The 22666-nt window shown below is 35.7% G+C and overlaps 1 protein-coding gene across 31 annotated transcripts in view; it reads left to right on the top strand.

Moving 5' to 3' along the window:
- LOC117431445 (RNA binding protein fox-1 homolog 1) overlaps window positions 1-22666 on the top strand; it is a 603925-nt gene that overhangs the window by 416193 nt on the left and 165066 nt on the right. The window contains exon 1 of one of the 31 annotated variants that reach the window (XM_034052353.2): window positions 9551-9916. The exons of the other annotated variants lie outside the window; for them this stretch is intronic. Coding sequence (XP_033908244.1) covers window positions 9899-9916 — 18 coding nt within the window. The 5' untranslated portion in view covers window positions 9551-9898. Of the gene's footprint in view, window positions 1-9550; window positions 9917-22666 lie in introns of those variants that run through there. 31 annotated transcript variants of the gene reach the window in all.

Raw genomic sequence — 22666 nt, 5'->3', positions numbered from 1 at the left:
AAGGATGTTTTATCACTTGTAAATATACTGTGGGGGGTGGGAGATAAAATATAAAATGTTGTTCTAAGTTGTAGAGTATCTGTCGTCTTGTGAGTTTACAAAAATGAGGTCCCTCCAGATCACGTTTGCACTATGATTGTCAGCTGCTCTGCTTTTTGAGTGATTTAAGGCTGCCAGGTTGATGACAGCAGTAGCAATCCTAACATTGTTTATGTTAGCTTAGTATCACCTGGTGGGCAGGTATCCTTTTTTGCAACAATGGAAATAACTGCAGGGTTTTTTTTTTTTTGTTTCTTTTAAATTTAGCGCACACCCTTATAATGTACACAACTGAGTAAAAGTGCAGTAGCTTCAGAACAGAAAATAGGAGGCACTTCTTTACACAGAGAATTATGAGGGTCTGGAACCAACTCCCCAGTAATGTTGTTGAAGCTGACACCCTGGGTTCCTTCAAGAAGCTGCTTGATGAGATTCTGGGATCAATAAGCTACTAACAACCAAACGAGCAAGATGGGCCGAATGGCCTCCTCTTGTTTGTAAACGTTCTTATGTTCTTATGTAAAATGTGCATCACTTGTATAATGCTCACCTCTTGTGTAATACATAATATGATTACACCTCTATACTGTGCACCTTGTACACAACATACAATTCATAAACAACATACAAAAATTCTTCCAAGATTTGTAAAAAGGTACTGTTGATACTTCACCTTTAAGATTTTTGCCTGTACAGTTGACTTAGCAAAAATACTTTGCATAACCCTTAAATCAGCCAGCAAATAATGCTGTTACTACCATGGTATAGACCTGTAATTTGGATGTAGGAAAGCTAATTCAGTTAAAAAGAAGTGCCTAATAAAAGGTAGTGGTAAATTGCATTTCAGAGTTCTTCTAATAATGTAATTTAAGGTTTGTTTTAAATAGCCTAAGGCTAGAAACACTACACAGTAACTTATTTTAGAGTGATTAGAGCTCTGCTGTATTAATCCATGCATTTGTGTAGTCTAGAAAGAGGAAAGAGATGAATGGTCCTCCTAGCATTACCATACACTTGATTGCATGAGCCATATACTGTAGCAGCTTTTTGACTGGGATGCAGGAGGTTTGAAACCTTGTTTTCTAATGTACTCCCCTGATTCCTGTTTGCCATTATGTCTCTTGATGATTGATGAGTCTTGCGCTTTTTTTTTTCTTTAGATGGTGCCTATCCATTTACCACCTTTTTGGGTGATTTTTCAATTTAGCTATTGCGTTTTAATTATGCAGAGGCCTTTACCTTAGGTGACCACGCTGAATATGCAAAACAAATAAATACAACATTACTAATAATAATAATAATAATAATAATAATAATAATAATAAATAAATAAATAAAATACACTCATATTTTAAAATGCATTGAAATGTTCCATCTGTTATTTAAGGACAGTTTCTGTGCACATAGCAATAGAACGGTGGATGTCCGTTCCTAAGAGCTTTATAACTTTACATAGCAAGCAGTGTTATACAGTAGCTATGTACCCTTTTAAATTAATCTTTGTGTTCCAGTTGTAAATACATTAGGAAAATATATAGACGAGGATACAGTGGACGTGGACATTTTTACATTTATGTAGAGAACCTCTAATCCAATTGTGATCAAACTTGATTTGGACATTCTTTTGTAAGAGTAACACAAACTGGGGATAGTGCTAGGTCATTACTGATGGCTGATGGTGCTAATTTTGTATTTAGTTCTGTGGAGGAGTTACTAACATCCTTATTTTATATTTATTCATTTATTTTGTAGTTGTACCGGTTATAGTAAAATGTTATATAATGTTGTAAAACAGGCTACACTAATTAGCCTTCTCGTATATTTGTATGCAGTTTGTAAGCTAGAGAAAACATAAAATAGTAAGAATGTGCAAATCTATATAGATGTCAGTCTTTCACACTTGAATAATAAGGGCCAGCATACACAGTGCCACATGCAGTGATCTTGTATGTTGAAATAGCACCAGTAGAATTCTACACACCTCTATGTTGTACAGTCTCTGGGATTGGAGGGAATCATGGCATGATCATGGCAAAATGGTGGGTTTGAGTTGAAAACTCTTACAGGTTACATTCTCAGATGAATGGTAAACAGGCTTTGAAACATTGCGCTTAATAATTTGCTTTGTCTACTAGTACAATAAAAGTGAGAAACATATTCCCCCATCACATTAATTCTGGCTATTAAGCCATAAATGATGTGTATGTTCCGGTGCATCACAGGAGCCGCATTCGCATGAAACCCACGAGTGCTGCTCCCACTTCATAACCACTAGGGTGCGACATTGTTAGGATCCAAATTGATTTTTCTTTTACAATTTACACCAAATTCACCCAATGATTACCACAGAGGTTTCTGAACTAGAACTAAAATAAAATATAAATTTAAGAGCCCTTACATACCATTCCTGGATTGAGTTTAACACTAAAGGTGCTAATAATTAATAATACACCTTCTTGCTAACTGACAAATTCTGTGTTGCATTTTAGCTTAAATACAAGTAAAGGTATTAAAACAATAATTCTTGTTTTAAGTTTACACAGAAAAGAAATTAACGTGAAAGGAAATATTTGACTGTGTACAATAATGGTTAAAATCTACAATGGCACGTGAAGCTCTTGTCACAACACTTCCTTACATACAATAGCACGCAACATGGAGCACAGTTTAGGCTTTCTTTTACTCTTGGACAGTTGTAACTAACTACACTATTAAGCAGTGGTTTTGTAGCAGTGGTTTTTGGATGCTAATAAATGTAGTCCTGCAAAGGTTTAGTTTACTTAGTAGATTTTTTTTTCAACTAATTGTAATTAAACAGATACAGTGCCTTGCGAAAGTATTCGGCCCCCTTGAACTTTGCGACCTTTTGCCACATTTCAGGCTTCAAACATAAAGATATGAAACTGTAATTTTTTGTGAAGAATCAACAACAAGTGGGACACAATCATGAAGTGGAACGAAATTTATTGGATATTTCAAACTTTTTTAACAAATAAAAAACTGCAAAATTGGGCGTGCAAAATTATTCAGCCTCTTTACTTTCAGTGCAGCAAACTCTCTCCAGAAGTTCAGTGAGGATCTCTGAATGATCCAATGTTGACCTAAATGACTAATGATGATAAATAGAATCCACCTGTGTGTAATCAAGTCTCCGTATAAATGCACCTGCACTGTGATAGTCTCAGAGGTCCATTTAAAGCGCACAGAGCATCATGAAGAACAAGGAACACACCAGGCAGGTCCGAGATACTGTTGTGGAGAAGTTTAAAGCCGGATTTGGATACAAAAAGATTTCCCAAGCTTTAAACATCCCAAGGAGCACTGTGCAAGCGATAATATTGAAATGGAAGGAGTATCAGACCACTGCAAATCTACCAAGACCTGGCCGTCCCTCTAAACTTTCAGCTCATACAAGGAGAAGACTGATCAGAGATGCAGCCAAGAGGCCCATGATCACTCTGGATGAACTGCAGAGATCTACAGCTGAGGTGGGAGACTCTGTCCATAGGACAACAATCAGTCGTATACTGCACAAATCTGGCCTTTATGGAAGAGTGGCAAGAAGAAAGCCATTTCTTAAAGATATCCATAAAAAGTGTCGTTTACAGTTTGCCACAAGCCACTTGGGAGACACACCAAACATGTGGAAGAAGGTGCTCTGGTCAGATGAAACCAAAATCGAACTTTTTGGCAACAATGCAAAACGTTATGTTTGGCGTAAAAGCAACACAGCTCATCACCCTGAACACACCATCCCCACTGTCAAACATGGTGGTGGCAGCATCATGGTTTGGGCCTGCTTTTCTTCAGCAGGGACAGGGAAGATGGTTAAAATTGATGGGAAGATGGATGGAGCCAAATACAGGACAATTCTGGAAGAAAACCTGATGGAGTCTGCAAAAGACCTGAGACTGGGACGGAGATTTGTCTTCCAACAAGACAATGATCCAAAACATAAAGCAAAATCTACAATGGAATGGTTCACAAATAAACATATCCAGGTGTTAGAATGGCCAAGTCAAAGTCCAGACCTGAATCCAATCGAGAATCTGTGGAAAGAACTGAAAACTGCTGTTCACAAATGCTCTCCATCCAACCTCACTGAGCTCGAGCTGTTTTGTAAGGAGGAATGGGCAAAAATTTCAGTCTCTCGATGTGCAAAACTGATAGAGACATACCCCAAGCGACTTACAGCTGTAATCGCAGCAAAAGGTGGCGCTACAAAGTATTAACTTAAGGGGGCTGAATAATTTTGCACGCCCAATTTTTCAGTTTTTTATTTGTTAAAAAAGTTTGAAATATCCAATAAATTTCGTTCCACTTCATGATTGTGTCCCACTTGTTGTTGATTCTTCACAAAAAATTACAGTTTCATATCTTTATGTTTGAAGCCTGAAATGTGGCAAAAGGTCGCAAAGTTCAAGGGGGCCGAATACTTTCGCAAGGCACTGTATGACTTTAAATGATTCATGAATACCAATTATCGATTGTAGATATTTTTGTTGACTGTATATAATTATCATTGTGACTTTTATAGAGGATCCATTCTGCAACATTTGCATGCACTTATCTTTGCTGATAGCACCCATTATAATTCAGCAAGAAGCTAAAATATAGATATGAACTTTATAGGAAGTCTTGGGTGTTGCCATGATGATTTGGATTGGTACAATTCAAGTGGTTTATATCCCTGTACAGACCTTGCTTGAATATGCTGTAACATCACCTGCAAATAACCATTTTTATATCAAATAAAGTGATATAAGTCAGTTGTATGATGATGTGATATCCATGAAAAATATGAAAAAAAAAAAAATAAGTACTTGATTGTATAGGAAGGGATTTCGACAGAGAAGAAGTCTTGATAATCTGAAGAACCTTTCCACTTAATAAACAACATGTTGGATTGATTTTCTTTGGAAACTTTTTTTTCTGATAGGAGACTCCACCTACCAAGTACATCATTATCCAACATGCTACAAATAGCAGTCTATGCCTCGGTTTCATGTCTTTTTTTTATCTTTGTTTCCTCTTCCTCCCCTACTACTCTTTGCAGCGTGCCTTATCCAGGAGGGAATTTGGCCCAGAGGACCACTTGTTCTGCCTGCTAACTAGCCTATCAGTCTATGGCGTGGACAAGGCCACGTGCCAAATTATGTCATTGAATTTATTAAACGTGTTAAATCAGTAAATCACAATCAAACGCATCAGTGGATGTCTCCTTTCTGAATATAAAACGAGGCTTAATGTATTATTGTATAAGGACCTGTATTTATTTTCAGTTTTATATTTTTGTGTACAGTATATCAGTACATGTAGGCTTGCTATTCTGTAAGAAAATGGAAAAAGTTAAGACTGAATTTTGTTTGACATTTTCCTTGCCCTTACCGTGGTCATAGGAGCACAGAACTACCTGGAGGCTTCATTAAAGTAAATAGGAAGCAATTTTCAATCAGATAAAAATAAATGTTGAGTACACCACCAGGTGAAGCTGCAGAGGCTACAATATTAAGGTCATTCAATAAGCAATTAGAGTCTGCCCAAGGGGGTGGGGGTGGGGGCGGTGGAAGTCATGTACAAATGAGGAAAAGCTGTTTTTTTTCTTATCTTCTTCTATACAGTATTTTCTTATATAAGATAAATTAATTCAACAGGTTTAAGACGTTTTACAGACGTATTGCTAAAACGCGCCGTGAACAGCACCCTGTGACACTCAGCTTTGCCCCCTGATTTTGACAGCAGATGGCAATGTATCATCAGTCATGAGCTGTATCAGTTGAATGTGTTTCTGAGTTCTGCTGGGGACGAGAGCATTTAAATAATCTGTGTCACCAGTGCTTTACCTCTACCTTGAGGCTATCTTGATTTTCTCAATCTTAATGTTTTTACTTGCGTTGACATGCACATGTAATAGATACGTTTCTACTTCATAGAGTATAATGTAATCTATTTAAAGCAATCCATGTTTGAAAATAAACAAAAACATGCCTCTTTACTACAGCCTAAATATTAGGCTGTAGTATAATGTAGCACATTATTTTTTTTAAAATATTTTACTACCATGGTACAATTTTAATATATTCACTGACTTATGCAAACCCTACTGTGCTGGCCTTATGTTAAGTAGTTTTTAATATTTTAGTAGTTTTTTCTCTATTGGAACACTGTTAAAATGTTAATTAAAGTAATGAACACATGTCAGGTATTGATGATATAAAAAATGTGTAGCAATGTATTTTAAACATATTACAAGGTTGAACATTATTCTGGGCATATAAAATGTGTAATGCTCTTTAAGGTTCGAGTAAAACAAAGCAATATACAGAGTCTGCTTTAACTAGTATGTCAAGCATGGGGTATATTTATTTTAATTTAAGCACAAAAAAAAAAATGTTTTGAAGTGATGTCATAATTTAGGTTACCTACCTCCACACATGCTACCCGTATCAACTCTAGTAAACCAAAAACAAGATTTACAAAATGATTGTGTCCAGTTTTATTAAAAAGGAAAAAAAAAGAAAAAAAATATTTTTAATTACTTGTAAAAAATTTCAGTTTGAAAACAGTAGCCTAGTCTATTTTTCCTTATAGAAATAATTGTTAGACCCAGATGTTAGTGTGAGGCTGCCATTGCTTTGAGCTGAAACTCTGTTGTGAAACCTGAAAAAAATACACAATTCACTGCAATGTTAAAACTGTGGCTGTAAAGCTACAGTAAAAAAAAAAAAAAAAAACTAAGAAATTAAAAGTGCCCTTTCAATTCAAAGACGACCAACAACATACTTATAGGATATGCCTGCCTATTGGTAGGTGTTACTGAGCTTTTTATATCAGAGCTGCCGATAGGCCCCTTCCTGGGGTAACGTCCTCGTTCCTGCCTATCGTGAGATCAAAACAGTCAACCCACAGAAGCCATTCCTCATTTTGTCTCTCAAGATGGTAAGGTAAGACATGTCTGTTTACAACTGAGCGTATTTTGAAAGTGCTTTTCCGAGTCGACTGCAGTTCCCCTGCATTCGTGCTGAAAGCTGGCTTGCGGCTTTCCTGGAATCAGTGGCTCCATTCTTGCTCTTGTGCTTCTTGCACTAGGGCCTCCTCAACTGGAGCATTGCACGTCTATAAGTGGAAGTATTTTCAAAATTGGTGCATGACCAGAGGTCATGACCCCAATTATTGCCCTATAGCAACTATTTAGCAGTTTCTGCAAGATCTGTTAGAGGCGGGTCGATCCTCCACGTTGAAAGTGTACCTAGCAGCCATATCTGCATGTCATTGACTCAATCTCCCAGGCGCTCATATACTAGCAACCCATTTTCTGATGGGTGCTTGGCATTTACACCCTCCGAGGAGGGTCATTCTCCCCGAATGAAGCCTTGATATTGTACTGGAGGCTCTCACGAAGGCCCCGTTTGAGCGCATACACTCCATAGAATTGAAGTATCTGCCTATGAAGACAGCCTTCCTCTTGGCCATCACCTCCAAAAAGCGGGTCAGTGAGCTACAGGTGCTGTCGGTACACAGCTCCTGCATGCATGTCTGGGAAGATGGCAGCAGGGTGTCACTACGTACAAACCCTGCTTTCCTCCCTAAGGTGATCACAGCCTTCCACATGAATCAGTCTGTGGAACTGGAGTCTTTCCATCCGCCTCCGTTTTTTTCGGCCCAGTGTGTATTTTTGTTGGTCGTCTTCGAATTGAAAGGGAATGTTAGGTTACTTACTGTAACCTAGTTCCCTGAAAGAGAAGATGACCAACAAATCTTGTGAGGTCGCATCGGTTGCCCTCACGAGTTCGATGCAAAAAGAGGAATGGCTTCCATGGGTTGATTGTTTTGATCCCTCGGTAGGCGGGACCGAGGACGTCACCCCAGGAAGGGTCCTATCAGCAGCTCTGATATAAAGACCTTAGTAATACCTACCAATAGGCAGGCATATCCCATAAGTATGCTGTTGGTCGTCTTCTCTTTCAGGGAACCAGGGTTACGGGAACGTTTTTTTTCTTGGTGTGGGGATTGGTGGGAGTGGTGTCAAGTACAACTTAATAATATTGATCTACTGCATAAACACAGCTGGTTACATGTTCTATTTTAAACAGACAGTTGTATAATGGTGGCAGATTAAATATGGAAGAATGAATAACATTTTATCTGATACCCGTTGTGCTAGGTCTGTCTGACCTAGTGTGATTTACAATGAATTATGGAAGTATGATAGCAATCCCCCCAGTTCTTGAACAGAGGGAATACAGCTGCAATATCAAGCATGTTATGAATTTGTACATGTACTGCAGCCTTTTTTAAACAAGTAATCTAAGGTCCGGTGGAGAAGATGCCTTTGATTTAAACATGCTGTGTATGTAATAACCTGCACAGATAGATTTGTACTATGTTATCATACTTTTATAATTTACTTAAAAAATGTAACAGTCGTTCAGTAATGCATATGAGCAAGTTATTCCCAGTTGAGAAAGCTACATAACCATTTATTTAATTACAATGAAATACAATCCTCCCCCTTTTATAAGGCAGGCTTTTTTACTGCAGAACAGGTTATAAGGCGGTACAGTCATGGCTCCCATTTGACCCATTAAACTAACACTAGTATTCTCGTTATAAGGTGGAACCTTATACAAATACAAAACAAATAGCATGTTCTCTTAACTAAGGCTCCTGACTACAGCATTATAAAAGGGAAGCACTTTACCACTTCTACTAATAATAATAAAAATTAAAGGATACTGGTAAAATATACTGAGGATACAAGTACTTTAATTGCATGCATTGAAAGCTAAAAATATATATATATAGAAAAATAAATGTAACAGGCCATTTACAGTAATGTGTAAGTGTTTTCCATAGAATTTGTAATTCAGATTGATTGCGCTGTCTGCAAGCACACTTTCCCTCACAGCACATCTCTGTGTACACAGCAGCAGTAGCAGCTTAGAGTCAGTAGATGGCTGTAGAAAAGTATGTTGAGCAATTTAGTGTTAGAGCAGTGAGACTGTGGAAGGCCTTGTCCTGACTGGTTGCAGTTTTTATCTGGAGTGCTTTTAAAGAGATAAAGCAAAAGCAGGGTGCAGTACATGCTGTAGACTTTCGCGTGCTTGGCAATAGCATTTGGATTGAGCAGCTATAGGGTTTTTTTCCTTTACTGTTCGTTCCCTGCTTTTCACCTGGTGGTTTTTTGCAAGGGGTGGATTGCTTTCAGATCTCGCTGCTCAGCAACCTCACCTTACCTGGCTAAGAGAATTTTAAAAAACGTGTTTTTACCTTACAGTAAGAAGTGATCTAACTTTCCTGCAAATTCTTCATTGAATTGGGAGCTCAAAATTCCCTGCCTGCAGTCAAGGGAGTGGCGTGTGCCTTGTGCGTGTATGTGTGTGTGTGTGTGTGTGTGTGTGCGTGCGTGTGTAATCTATGTGTATGTGTGCCCCCCCCTAACACACTCCACCCCCCCACCCCCCCCACCCCCCCCAATCACCACCTCTCGCTTACTTTTGCCTGCACAGTTGTACTTGACTGCCTTAGTGCACAGACCTGCTCATTAAAAAGACACAGCAAGAATTGTTACCTAAGCAAGGCTTGTCAGTAAAAAGGAGAGGAGGAAAAAAGAAAGATAGAAAAAAGGGAAGAAAAAGACAGCAAGAAGCCTTTTTTCCCCCCACACGCAAGAAGAGCTGCTGAACAAGTGTCATTTTAAGAAACAAAAAAGAAAATATTGTTTAAAAAGAAGAGAACTGTGAGCACTTGACAGAAAAAGGCAAGAGCATCTTCTCACTGGTTTCAATATCTTAGCTGAAGAACTTGCAAAAGTCAGGAGATTCTGTTCACTGTCTGAGCCCCTGATTCCTCTTTCAAGATGATGATGTATTTGTGGGTAGGTAGTGTTTATCTCCATTACTTTTTTTGTTTCCTTTGGTTTGTGTATTGGCTATTGGTAAAAGCATTTTTTAAGAGCGCAGATATGTTTTCAGCAGATTTGTGTATTAAGCAAGAGCAGCCATGGTGCAGACATTCACATCAGGATTAGCACATTTCATTTTGTTGTTATTAATTAAATGGTCAGTTCATGTGTGCTCCAATGGAATGCATTCGGTTTGGTTAAAACAAGATACACATTGTGTGGGTCAGCATAAGTGTTTGTTATTATTTGGCTTGCTTTTCATTTATTTCAAAGATTCGCCTGGTTTAAGTTGTTTGCATTCTTTGGAAAATGTACTTTGTACTATACAGAACTGCTGAACACAGTTAATGCATTAGATCATTTGCATACAGTACATGCAATAGAAATTGTGAATTTAACATAGTCATCATTTGTGTGGTTTTAGCCATCAAAATGTGCTTTATTAATAATGCATTTTTCAGTAAATAATTTGTTTCACTGTATTATTGCTTATTTTAAAATGTATATTGCTACTGTATGTATGTAATTACACCCCCTGCCTCACAAACACACATTACATTTATAAAAGTATATTTAAAGGTAATTGGTAGAATTTTACAACATAAAAAAAAAATACCTTTAGGAGAATCAAACAGTTAGAATTTGACTGCTGTGTACCTTTTGTAAAACAACTCGAAATGCATCAGTGTACACAAATCTTCCCACAAACTTGACTTGTGCAGCTTTACTTACATAAAAAGGCAAGGGGAGTGATTTGCTTCTTTGGGACAAATGCTGACAGATTTGGTAATGTGTGTCTGATTTACTTCTATTTATTGAATACAGGATTTGTACTGTCACAGCCACATTAATCATTTCTATTGTGTCCTTTTTGATATTGGGCTCAAATTAATTACAATTATTATTCATATGGAAAGGAAATACAATATTTTCATTATATTGTATTTATATGTATGTGATATGTATGTGACGAAAATATTTAAAAACTATATTAAATAAACACGTTCTAAAACTTGAAATAAAATAACATTAGTATATATTTTAACATATATTAAATATAGATTCTTTTTTGTATGGTAAAAATCTATATGGTCTATGGACTGGACTCCAAATCCTCCATTATATGCTATAGCGCAATATATATTTTATCAAATTGGGTAATATTAGCAAACTGCTAATATTTAGCAAGAAGCTATAGTATAACTTATTTAATTGTTCAAAGAGATTTTTTTTTTTTTTTTTTAAGGTTTAATAATTTTCTTAAGATTTTGCTTTGCCACCTACTAAAGATGAAATATAAGAAAACCAAAAGAAATATATTGACTAATAACTGTTGGGGGTAAAATTACAAAAAGTTTGAGAGCTGAAGACAAAGAAAAATGGTGTTGTGCTTCTTCCCATTGCTTACCCTGCTATTCTCACTCAATCTCAATTTTAGTTCAGAAAATGTTGCACAAGCTAATCGTTCATGCAGTACATTTAGAGCAACCAGATAACTTGTTCTCCAAGAGAAGTCACAGAAGATGAAAGCTAATCGCTTTGAACAAATCCGAATTAGTCCACTGGCTTAATGTAAAATGGTTTGTTCTAGCTACAAAATAAATTAATATTAAAGAATGTCATTTCAGTTTGGGTTGTTTCATTTATGCATTTATTTATCATATTGTCATAAGCCATTCTGGTGTAAGATATTTACAGTCCAATTTTTGAAGATCCATTTTTATTTTTGCAATTATATATATATAATCAGTTTTGTACTGACAATATTGACTAAAAGACAAAAAAGGGTTTAATTCGGATATGCTTTTTTATATATTATTCATGTGATTTCATTTTTAGTGTATCATTGCCGTAAACGAAAAAGAACAGATGTATTTACAGTGTTAACAAACGAAACACTAAAAAACGGATCTGTAATCTGTGGATTCCACGCAAGATTTAACACAAGTTTGTTCAGATAGGTGTTTACACATAATTGAAAAAAAAGTATTTTAACAACAAAGCTTGCAATAGGAATGATTGGATATTACAAATCAAAGCGAGTACACCCCTCAGTGGGGGTTCAAAAAAAGGACCGCTGACATCGCTTCTTTTCTGTTTCTGCGTTTATTTTTACTAGCAGATATAATGTTTTTATAGGCTGTAATACCTTTAGCAATCTGTATTTTCCTTATGCATTTTTCAATTCGAATTAGCTCTGGGTCCATCAGCTGAATTTACTTTGACATTCTGCAACTGGGAAAACATCCTGGCTATCTGTTACCTCAGGGACAAAAGCGGACTTCTCTGGTAAACTATGGGTGTTTGTGAAATGAGTATAATCAAAGTACAGTGTTCCTCTAAAAGTACAGTTTTTTATACAGGAAATCTATGTTGCATGGTTTATTACATAATTAGATGCTTTGTAACAAATACAGCCTTATCGAAAACACTTATAAATTCTGTTTTATTAATTTTTCTTTGAGGTAAAATATTAAATGCCAGTCTGACTCCAGACAGTTTAGGAAGGGGTCATTCACCGTATAAGGAAGGTATAATATTCAGACAGACCATTATCTGTGAAATGTCTGTGAAAGTGACTTGCAGTGTGAGCCATTCCTTATTTTAATTTTAATTATTATTATTTATTTTTTTTTACTGATTTTCTCTTACAGAGTTATTTTAAAGATGTATTTTAGATGATATAGTTATTCATCAGCTATTTGGGAAAATTTAAACCAGAGCTGATATAAACATATTTGTGTTAGCACGGTCACTGCAACTGAGTTCATTGAATTATAATGTATAGAAAATGTGTTATTATCATTGTTATTATGTATTCTTATTATTCGTATTCTTGCTCTTATTATATATAGATATATTTAGAGAATACACTAATACACTTTTGTAACATTTTTCTAAGAAATAGTATTTCTGATGGAAAGATATGAAAGGATGTTCCCAGCCAGTCTGAAGTTTGATTTCTTCAAAAGATGGATTTGTTTACTTTTGGTCTTTTGCTTAAGGTAACAGATCTGTTTTTACCTTGGTTTGAATTCCTAAAATTCCACTGACAGGATAGTACTTGTTTTATATGATGCTTATAGTTAGGTAATAAAATGTTATTAATAATAATAATAATAATAATAATAATAATAATAATAATAATCCTGGATGTGTATTTATTCAGTGATTCAGTTATGCAGACATTTAAATAATGATATTGTACTGTATACGTTTTAGATAATTATATTGCACCAAATACCAAGTTCAAATTCTGAATTGGAAATTGCACATTTTAAACTGAATTTTATTTTAACTATTTTTCATAACCCATTGCTCAGCTTTATAATAGTCTTTTGTGAATGTCACCTAGCTAAGGTGTACTAATTTGAATGTTGAACCTCTATTAATAGATGCAAGTATAATAATCATTATTATTGATTAATATTTCTAGCTTACACATATACATTCATTTAACTATATATTTAAATATGCACAAGTGTGTTTTTAAAATATTTAAATAGATAATGTGCAGCAATGCTGTATGAACAAATACAATCATATATAAACGAATATACTTACAAAACAGTTTCAATATTCTTAATAATGATTAGGTACGGATTCTGGTGGACTAACCTTTTTATTTCATAAATAGGTCAGTGCCCCGAACGCTCAACATGTAAAGCACAATGCATATTTTATTAACGTGACAGACACTGATAAGGGATGGATGAAAAGCCACGGTTTCTACAGTAGCTGTCACATGCCGATGTTCTAAGATGCACGTTAAAGAAATTCTTTTTCTTTTGTTTTTTTTTTTGCATAGGAACGCTAATTTGAAAACCATTCTGCCATTAGCAGACTCCAATCTAAACTGCTGCTTTGTCAAATGTTTTTAGTTTTAATCTGTATATTGCTTGTTCTGTAAGTGTTGCCCATTTCACCAACGTACATTATGGTTGCTGTATCGCTGCTTATGTAAATTAAGTCTCTGTGGTATTCATTGTAGGATTTTTAGGGGACATTTCATTGCAGATATTGGTTCTGTCTTTGCATTCTAAGCATCTTTTTAACACATGGTTTAACTTATATTTGTATATCATAGATGCACATTTAAGCTAAACTACAGTGGGCCACCTTCTTTCCTCTTTCTCCTAAGATTTTCAGAGATTCTCAATTGAGCTTGGCAACAATTGAGCGCATAAGCTCTAGTTGATAGCTCATCAGCAAATTAAATTTGTTTTGACACAAACCCTCCGTCAAAGTACACAGAAACACAAATTGATTTTTTTTTTTATTCAGCAGTACAAAGATAATTGTGTGTGAAAAGAGAATACTGTTTTGACAACTTCCGAATGAAAGGCTTTAGAGCAAGTTAAGAAGTCAATTGTGTGTGGAACCTCAAGTGTATCAATGCGACATTTCTTTAAAACACAGTAAATTCAGGAAGGAGATGGGTATTAATGCATTATTGGTCTTAGAAATTTGATTTCCCAAAATACAAAATCATATCAAACCAGCAAGTTTGATGGGTGCTTTTTCCATGACAGCAAATATTTGGTGGACTATGTTCTTTTGTAATATTCTCATTGATTTTACCCTCACATTAAAAGAGTCGAGTGCTATGTATTGTGTTCTTCTGCATTCTATCCTGAGCTTTGAAAGATGAACACAAAATAATAGCTAATGCAGTTGGCTTGAGTTGTTACAGCTTTTTATAAAGTAAAAGCCCTGTAATATATTGAGACTGCTCAGCAAAATATGAAAACAAATCTACCTCTTTGGCAATTAACTGGATAACTATTCACCTCTTTACCTTGACCTTACAATCTCTCAAAATAAAACCCTGTTCAGGACAGCCAATGCTCTGCAATCAAAGAATCTGCATTTCTTTTCTGTAATGAGAAACAGTGTTTTGTGCATCGCAGCTTAATTCTGCTGACCACTCTGTTCAGTAACTAGGGCAGGCCAATAGATCATACATGATTAAAGATGTATCTTGCTTTCTGTCTGCTTTCAGTCAATGTACTCCTTCCTCTCCACTAAAAATAAATGAGAAGAGAAGTAGAATGAGCACAGAGCCGCATTACATCTACAGTAGCAGTTGCTTTAGTTTACCGTGAAAATAATACTGGGATCTCACATTGCCTCCTAGTCCAGCTGTAATAAAAAAATAAAACTACCCTGCAGACATGTAAAGAATGCTAATGAAGGTTCATGAAAATGACTATGTTAATGTTTTGAATGTAAGTACACACACACACACACACACGCGTGGTGTAAAGCGAAATGGTTAGCCTGGTCTCACACTGTCACCCTGCCCGCTCAACGTGTCACTGAAATTAATGCCCGAGAATTTGTTTAGGAATTACCTGCTAATAAACCACTCCTGTCGGGCTTGAATTATTAATTCTCAGGAGGATCGCCTATAAAAACAGTGGCAGCTCTGTAGTGTGGATTGTTTTGTTATGAGGACCCGGGCTCTGCTACTAAGACAGTGTGGCTGCATGGGTTCAAGTGAAAATGTAACGGGACAGAGTAGAGAAAGGCACCCATGATCTGAACTACCGTTCTCACTGCATGTCACAACTCCATCCTTGAGTTATGCCTTTCTCCATTAGTGTTGTTACCATTGTGTAGCTCAGTTGAGTTGATATTAAGATGGCGGTTATCCAAACAGGTTATTTAATTGATTGATAAAGGGTGCCCTTAGTTCTAAACCATGTGTGAAGTACACTGCAGTAAGGTGGCTTTATACAGTATCACCTTGGAGGAGTGTGTGTGGACTTGTTAACCATTCATAAATAGTACAACCATCAAAACCTGTACTAAAGGGACAACTAGTCTGTTTTGCCGATCCTTTAGAAGCCCTATACGGCCAGGCTCGCAAAAACAGGAAACCACAAAAAGGTATGTGTACTGAGAAAGAGGAAGTTGCATCGTACACTAACTGGAACTGTAAATGTAATATTGGTCTATATAATACTTTTTGCATGTTTCTATTACCTTCTCATTCATTATTTTTGCAGCACTAAAATTATATTGATACAGTTAACCCCTCTTAAGTCCCATATGTCTATATGATAGACACGTTTTTTTAAACAGCAGGTGGCCGTTACAGTATGAAAACAGAACACCAATCAAAGTTAATCAGTCTATTTATGGAATGGGAGACTTGATCAGATTGAAGGAAGCTAAAGGGGAGCATTAAAAAAAACACTCCAAAACATGCAAAAAAACACATATTTTTCATGTTTATACTGTATTATCTGCAACACAATTCTCTCTCTCTCTCTCTCTCTCTCTCTCTCTCTCTCTCTCTCTCATATATATATATATATATTTCAGTTAATAGAAATCTCCTTTCAAATGTAATGTATCTTAAAAGCTTCAATGATCCTCGTTCTGTTTTCCAGGGGGATTTTGAATAAAACATGTAGCTTTCTAGTCTGTTACAGTCTGCAAGGCTGCTGATGTTGAATTAATATGTACCTTGTATTATGAGCACATGCAGAAACACACGAACATACCAAAACACGAAACAATTTCATAATGTGAAACCTTGCTATGAATTTCAAGCATTGAGGTGCATATATTATATCTATCCCATACCATGGTGGTCAAACAAAGGGACAGTGACATTCACAAGTGGGTTTGAATGAAAGACAGGTCAAAATGACAGTACAGCTAAAGCAAAGGATCCTGTCATCTCACAAAAAACACATACAAATGCACATCAACACTAGTGGAGACATATGGAAATGAATGAGGGCAGGAAAGAAAAGAAGTGGCAGTGATATAAATGATAATGCCTTGCTTTGTGTAAAAGGTTTTTTTTCTGCAAGGATGAGGGTTTTTTTCAGTTGCTTGCAACAAAGAAGTTGCAAGGTTTATGAAGTTCCTGCATGCTGCAAACCCAATAGCCTGGATTAAGCAAGCTCGTCTGACTTTATGGACTGTCTGACATTACCAGGAGTTACATCTCACCTCACAAAGTACATTAAAAGGACACAGTCAATCAGCATTTTGTAATCTACTGTGAATTCACAAATCTAATGACAAAAGCTGATGTTTTGAAGCTGCAGCGGTTCTTGTACTTGTTCAATTTTTAAATTAAAAGGTGATTCTAGATTAACTGTTTACTACATTCCTCTATATCGCATAACCTTCAGTGAATTCAGCTTCATTAGAGAATGTAGGTGTTTTCCAGTTTGTTTATCTTCCTTTAAGGTATGTGAGTTACAGACACACACACACACACACACAAACAACAATATCTTTTTCTAGTTCTGTTAAAATACATTACAAATAAATTCAATTAAAAATAAATAAAAGTGCTTCATGGAGTAAAAAAAAAAACAGAAAACATGTTTTTCTTTTGTGTGTAGCATGAATTAAATACATTTTCCTGAAATAAAGGAGTAAGTGAAGAAAATAAGCCTGGACAGGAATGAGGGTGGGGGTAGTTTAGTCAGGCCACATTTTTTACCTGTATTGAAATTACACATCTACTCTTTTTTTACGAGTTTCAAGGGATTTTAATATCCACAAGCTAGACTGGACATCGGTTTAGTCCGTCACTGATGGAATAAGAACTGAGCAGGAAAAGGGAGAGCTGAAAAGTTTGAATAATGTATGGATACCGCTTCTGGAAACTCTTGACTACAGTATGTGATAAACTAATTGGGACCAGTGGTGTTCCTAAAATCGATTTACATGGGTAATGGAATTAATACAATTATTATTACATTCCTAATTAAAAAGCCACCAGAAATAACTATGTAAAATGCACAGTGCTATAAGTACAAGACATAGGAGGCTGTGTGGTCCAGTGGTTAAAGAAAAGGTCTTGTAACCAGGAGGTTCCTGGTTCAAATCCCACCTCAGCCGCTGACTCATTGTGTGACCCTGAGCAAGTCACTTAACCTCCTTGTGCTCCGTCTTTTGGCTTGAGACGTAATTGTAAGTGACTCTGCAGCTAATGCATAGTTCACACATCCTAGTCTCTGTAAGTCGCCTTGGATAAAGGTGTCTGCTAAATAAACAAACAAATAATAACATTACATAAATAGTAATGTTTTTAAAAGTTACAAACAATAAACCTAGTCATCACTGTATATCTGTTTAGAGGTCAAAATAATATATATATACAGTATATACACACAGACTTTTTTTGTATCGATACAAGAGACTGAATCTATTAATTAGTTATCTAAGTTATCTTTCTGTAGTTACCTATTAAGATTTAAATAGGTTTGGGAAAGAGAACATTTGATGTGACCTCTTCTTGTAAATAATGAAGTACCCCACAGTAAAGTCTCTGTATCTCTCTTTCTACAATTATTATTATTTATTTCTTAGCAGACGCCCTTATCCAGGGCAACTTACAATTTTTACAAGATATCACATTATTTTCACATACAATTATCCATTTATACAGTTGGGTTTTTACTGGAGCAATCTAGGTAAAGTACCTTGCTCAAGGGTACAGCAGCAGTGTACCCCCCATCTGGGATTGAACTCACGACCCTCCGGTCAAGAGTCCAGAGCCCTAACCACTACTCCACACTGCACACAATAACAGGATGTTGCCTTTTTGTGCTGTTCTATAACCAGGATTATAGGATCGGGTGTTTTTCTCTGCAAGTGAAGGTCTTTCCCATGTTTTTGCATCCCAAACCCGAACAAAAGCTGTTGAAAAAGGAAATGCAGGAAGCAAAGTAGGCCTTATTATTGATGTGCTTACTGCTTCATTAAATCCCCCTTAAGGACTGCAGAATGGATATGGATCATTTGCAATACTAATTATGCAGTGATCGATTGATTGTGTCTGACATTGTACTTGTCCCCTTGAAATCCCAAATCCATTCATTTTAGACAGTCAGATTATTTTTATAATATTATGTATATTGGGTCCGTATTCCTTCTGTTTCTTAAATGTACAGCTTGATCATCACTATTGACTGCTCTGTAAACATGATATTGAGTCTTGATGTAATAGCTGAAGCTGAACAATACATTTATGTATTTATTTATTTGAGAAATTCTTTAAGGTGCAGTTCATGTTCATCTTACTATTGCTATATTTTCCAGCCATTGGTTTAATAATTTTCAATTAACTAAATAATTAAATAAACCAAATTGTCATCCAAAGAAATATATCTTTGTCATTATGTATCCAAAATAATAATTGATTTCCTTATTTATTGTGTATGTACTGTGTGTTCCAATTAAAGGCATACCATTACTATAATGTTATTTGCTCTGTTGGTTTCATTTAAAACCCGGAATCCAAACTTGAAATTGTATTTTCTCTGTATTTCGTTTTAATCTATTAATTGATTGATCCAGTTTTGTAAATGAAGCAATGCCGCATTGGTTTTAAAATCATCCGTTTAAAAGACTTTTTGTCTGTGATAAATCAATGTATACCATTTTCATAATGAATGGATTTGGCATTTTATAGTAAATGCATGTACATCTTCAGGCTTGGCTGGTGATCTGTGACAATGAGCTATGTAATATCTATCCAACTTTACCAAAGGATGAGCATCTGCATCTGACTAGGTGACCAAACCTCCTATATAAAAGCCCCTGAGAAATCCTGATTTCTTACAATATATAGCAATACAAAACAGACTGTCCTGCTAGATTTTGCATGGGCCAGAACATTTACTACATCATAGTATCGAGCAATCTGTGGTGTAAACATTACATTGCACATTTCTCAGAAGATGATGGTGGGCTGAAGTGGTGCTCAGGATTGTTAAACAGGTTGTTGATGGGGAACTATTCGTTTTTTGTTGATTTATTGTGTTGTGTTGCTTTGCACACAGCAATACTTTACATACAATAGTTAAAACAATACAAGATACAATCCAATATACATTCATCAAATGCCGGCAGTAGTGGAAGGTCTCTTTAGCAGAATTGATCCAAAATCAGAATAAGTAATTGCAATTGTATTTTTTCTAATATATGAAGGAAGGTAGTATCTTGTATGACTGCTGCTCCCAGGAAAAACAAACATACTGAAACTACATGTGGAGCTGTTGCAATTAGTGTGTTTGTTTTTTTATGAATAATATTCGTGTTCTGTAGTTTTCTCACAGTGGTCCAAGTGACGTAATAAGCCATTTGTGGTTTGTTATACATAAGCACTGTCCCAGGAAACATGACTTTTCATCACAAGAGACTTAACAGCACATGATGCCTTCAGAAAGATTTTATTGCAGAGATTCAAACCTGCCTCAAAGGTCAAGTGCTGTCATGAACATTAGCTTGATAGCTTTTAAATATGCCTGGAGACTCACTGGAAGCATGTTTTATTTATTTTATATATATATATATATATATATATATATATATATATATATATATATATATATATATATATATATATATATATATAATGTATATATTTTAAAGTTTCACTTCACTGATACAATAATGATGTAACTTTAGCTTTTGTATATAAGTTTCAAACTTAAACAACAGTAGCAGTCTACCTGCTGTCTGAAGTAAGTGAAAGCCAAAGCATTGTTGCTAATTATTAAAATAATGTGTTATAGTTTATGAATTACTTTTCTATTTTAACACTTGTGTTTACCCCTGTGCTGTGCCAAGGCTGCATTGCAGAACAAAAACGATTACACATTGTCTGTCTATGAAAATGGGATTACAAAAACTTCTACACGCTGTTTGTCTATGAAACTGGATTTACTGTTAATGTTATCCTTCACTGTGGTGCTGCACCTAAAAATAATTAAGTTTCAACTTGACTCTACAGACTCTTGTTTACCCTTCTTCAAGCCTTGATGTGCATGACCATGTGGGGACATTGCACGCTCGGTCACAGATGACCCCTGTGACAATATATATAATATATGTGATGCAGTCACTTGACCAGTTCACGGATATGCCTGTATGCTCAATAGAGCAACATGACTTGATGGGTAGTAACAGCAGACCATATGGAAGAGGATGGCATTGGAATAGTCCTGGTATAGTGGCCTCCTATCTGACGCACAAAGCTAACTATGCTATGTCTTTCTTATGAAAACAAGAAATGATCATGTGACTTTTTAACCTGTATGTATCTATGTAGGTATTATATGTTGGGCAGCAGGAAGACCCTGTAATTTTATAAATGCAACCAACAGATTACATGCTTTCTGCCGTTTCAAAGTCTGTCAGATCTGCTGTCTTGCCCAATTTTGTCTGAAACTGACATTCAACAGGAAGATAAAACTCCAATCCCAGATTTATACAGTAGAACATCAAAAATCCAAACCGGAACTGTGGCCCGTCCAGATTCGTCAAGTTTGGATTTTACATGTGTATTACATCTGCTGTATGTGCATTAGTATGTAAATATAAAATGAAAACGCAAATGTGTTATTGAATCTTTGAATGTGTTTCTCAAAGCATACTTGCAATTTTTTCCCCCCAGTTACATAGTACTGTATACACTGTGTAATGTATATCAAAGCTTGTGCAGATTTTTGATCTATTCTTATTTCTGAAGATTGATTGGTTGCCATTCTATTGTAATTATATAGATGAACTGATTCACTCTTTCCAATTCATATCGGTAACTCCAGAGAGTATGTCACTGTAAAAAAAAAAATAATAATAATAAAATAAAAACTGACAGCAAACACATACATGCTTTTCCCACTGTGAAAATGAAAGCATGGCTTGTTTGTAAAGAATCTGTTTTAATGGGATAAAAACTGGTCTTTCTAAAAACGCTGCTCTTTAACTTCACATTAATCCAGCTGGGTTACCCCCACTTATTAACATTACTACATACAATGAAAACACAGATAAATGAAGTCTGCGAAAAAACAGGTTTATAAATCTTAGGACGCCGGTATTAAGATCTGTCACTGTAATTAAACAGACATCTCCCTGTTTGGCAAGTAAAACAAACATATGAGTCCCATATGTTATTACATGTTTCATATTTCACAGTTCCTTTCAATTATATTGAATGTGCTCCTCACTCCAGATCACACATCCACGATTTACCATTGAAACAACTGCTGTTGTTTTTATACCATAAACAAAAAGGCATTTCTCATTACTAGAGAACTATTTATCGTACAACATTATACAAATAAATGATGGCTCAACTCATTAATGTGCACCTCTCCATGGCAGTGCACGATTTTATTCAGCTTTTGCCCTTTTTATTTATTTATTTTTTTAAGAATCCAATCATACCAACCCCGCTGTTTTCTGTTTCATTACATTAATTCATAAGTTACGGAACTGCACTCCATGAAAATAAATATTTTAGGAGCTGGTGACAGAATTATGAGCTAATTAAAATCTCAGCACTGAAAAAGCAGTGCCATTATCTTAATCCCCAGAAGTGTGAAGTGTGCGGTTACCTCGTTGACACAAATGCAGGTTGATAATGGGAGCGAGGGGGCTGGTTTACTAAAAGACACATGTTGGTTTTGGATGAAAGGACCTCCGTGTGCGTGGGGATAATTTATAGACAAAAAAAAATGGAAAGGGGTGTTTTTACAAGGTATCTTCTCTTCAGAGAAATCATCCTTTACATAGCTGTGTGAAATGTAATTAATTGCACTGCACTCCCACAATACTTCCCTTTTTTAAAAGGTGTATTAAACATACACAATAAAAAGGGTTGTGCAGTCCTAACTGAGATGAGATGTAAATACTTTTTCTACAGTGGAGTCAACTGTCCCTTATTTCGACCCACTACTG

Source organism: Acipenser ruthenus, chromosome 22 (genome assembly GCF_902713425.1).
Source record: "Acipenser ruthenus chromosome 22, fAciRut3.2 maternal haplotype, whole genome shotgun sequence".
Lineage (NCBI taxonomy): Eukaryota > Metazoa > Chordata > Actinopteri > Acipenseriformes > Acipenseridae > Acipenser > Acipenser ruthenus.
Note: the sequence above shows the minus strand (reverse complement) of the source record. Positions and strands in the feature narration are given on the sequence as shown.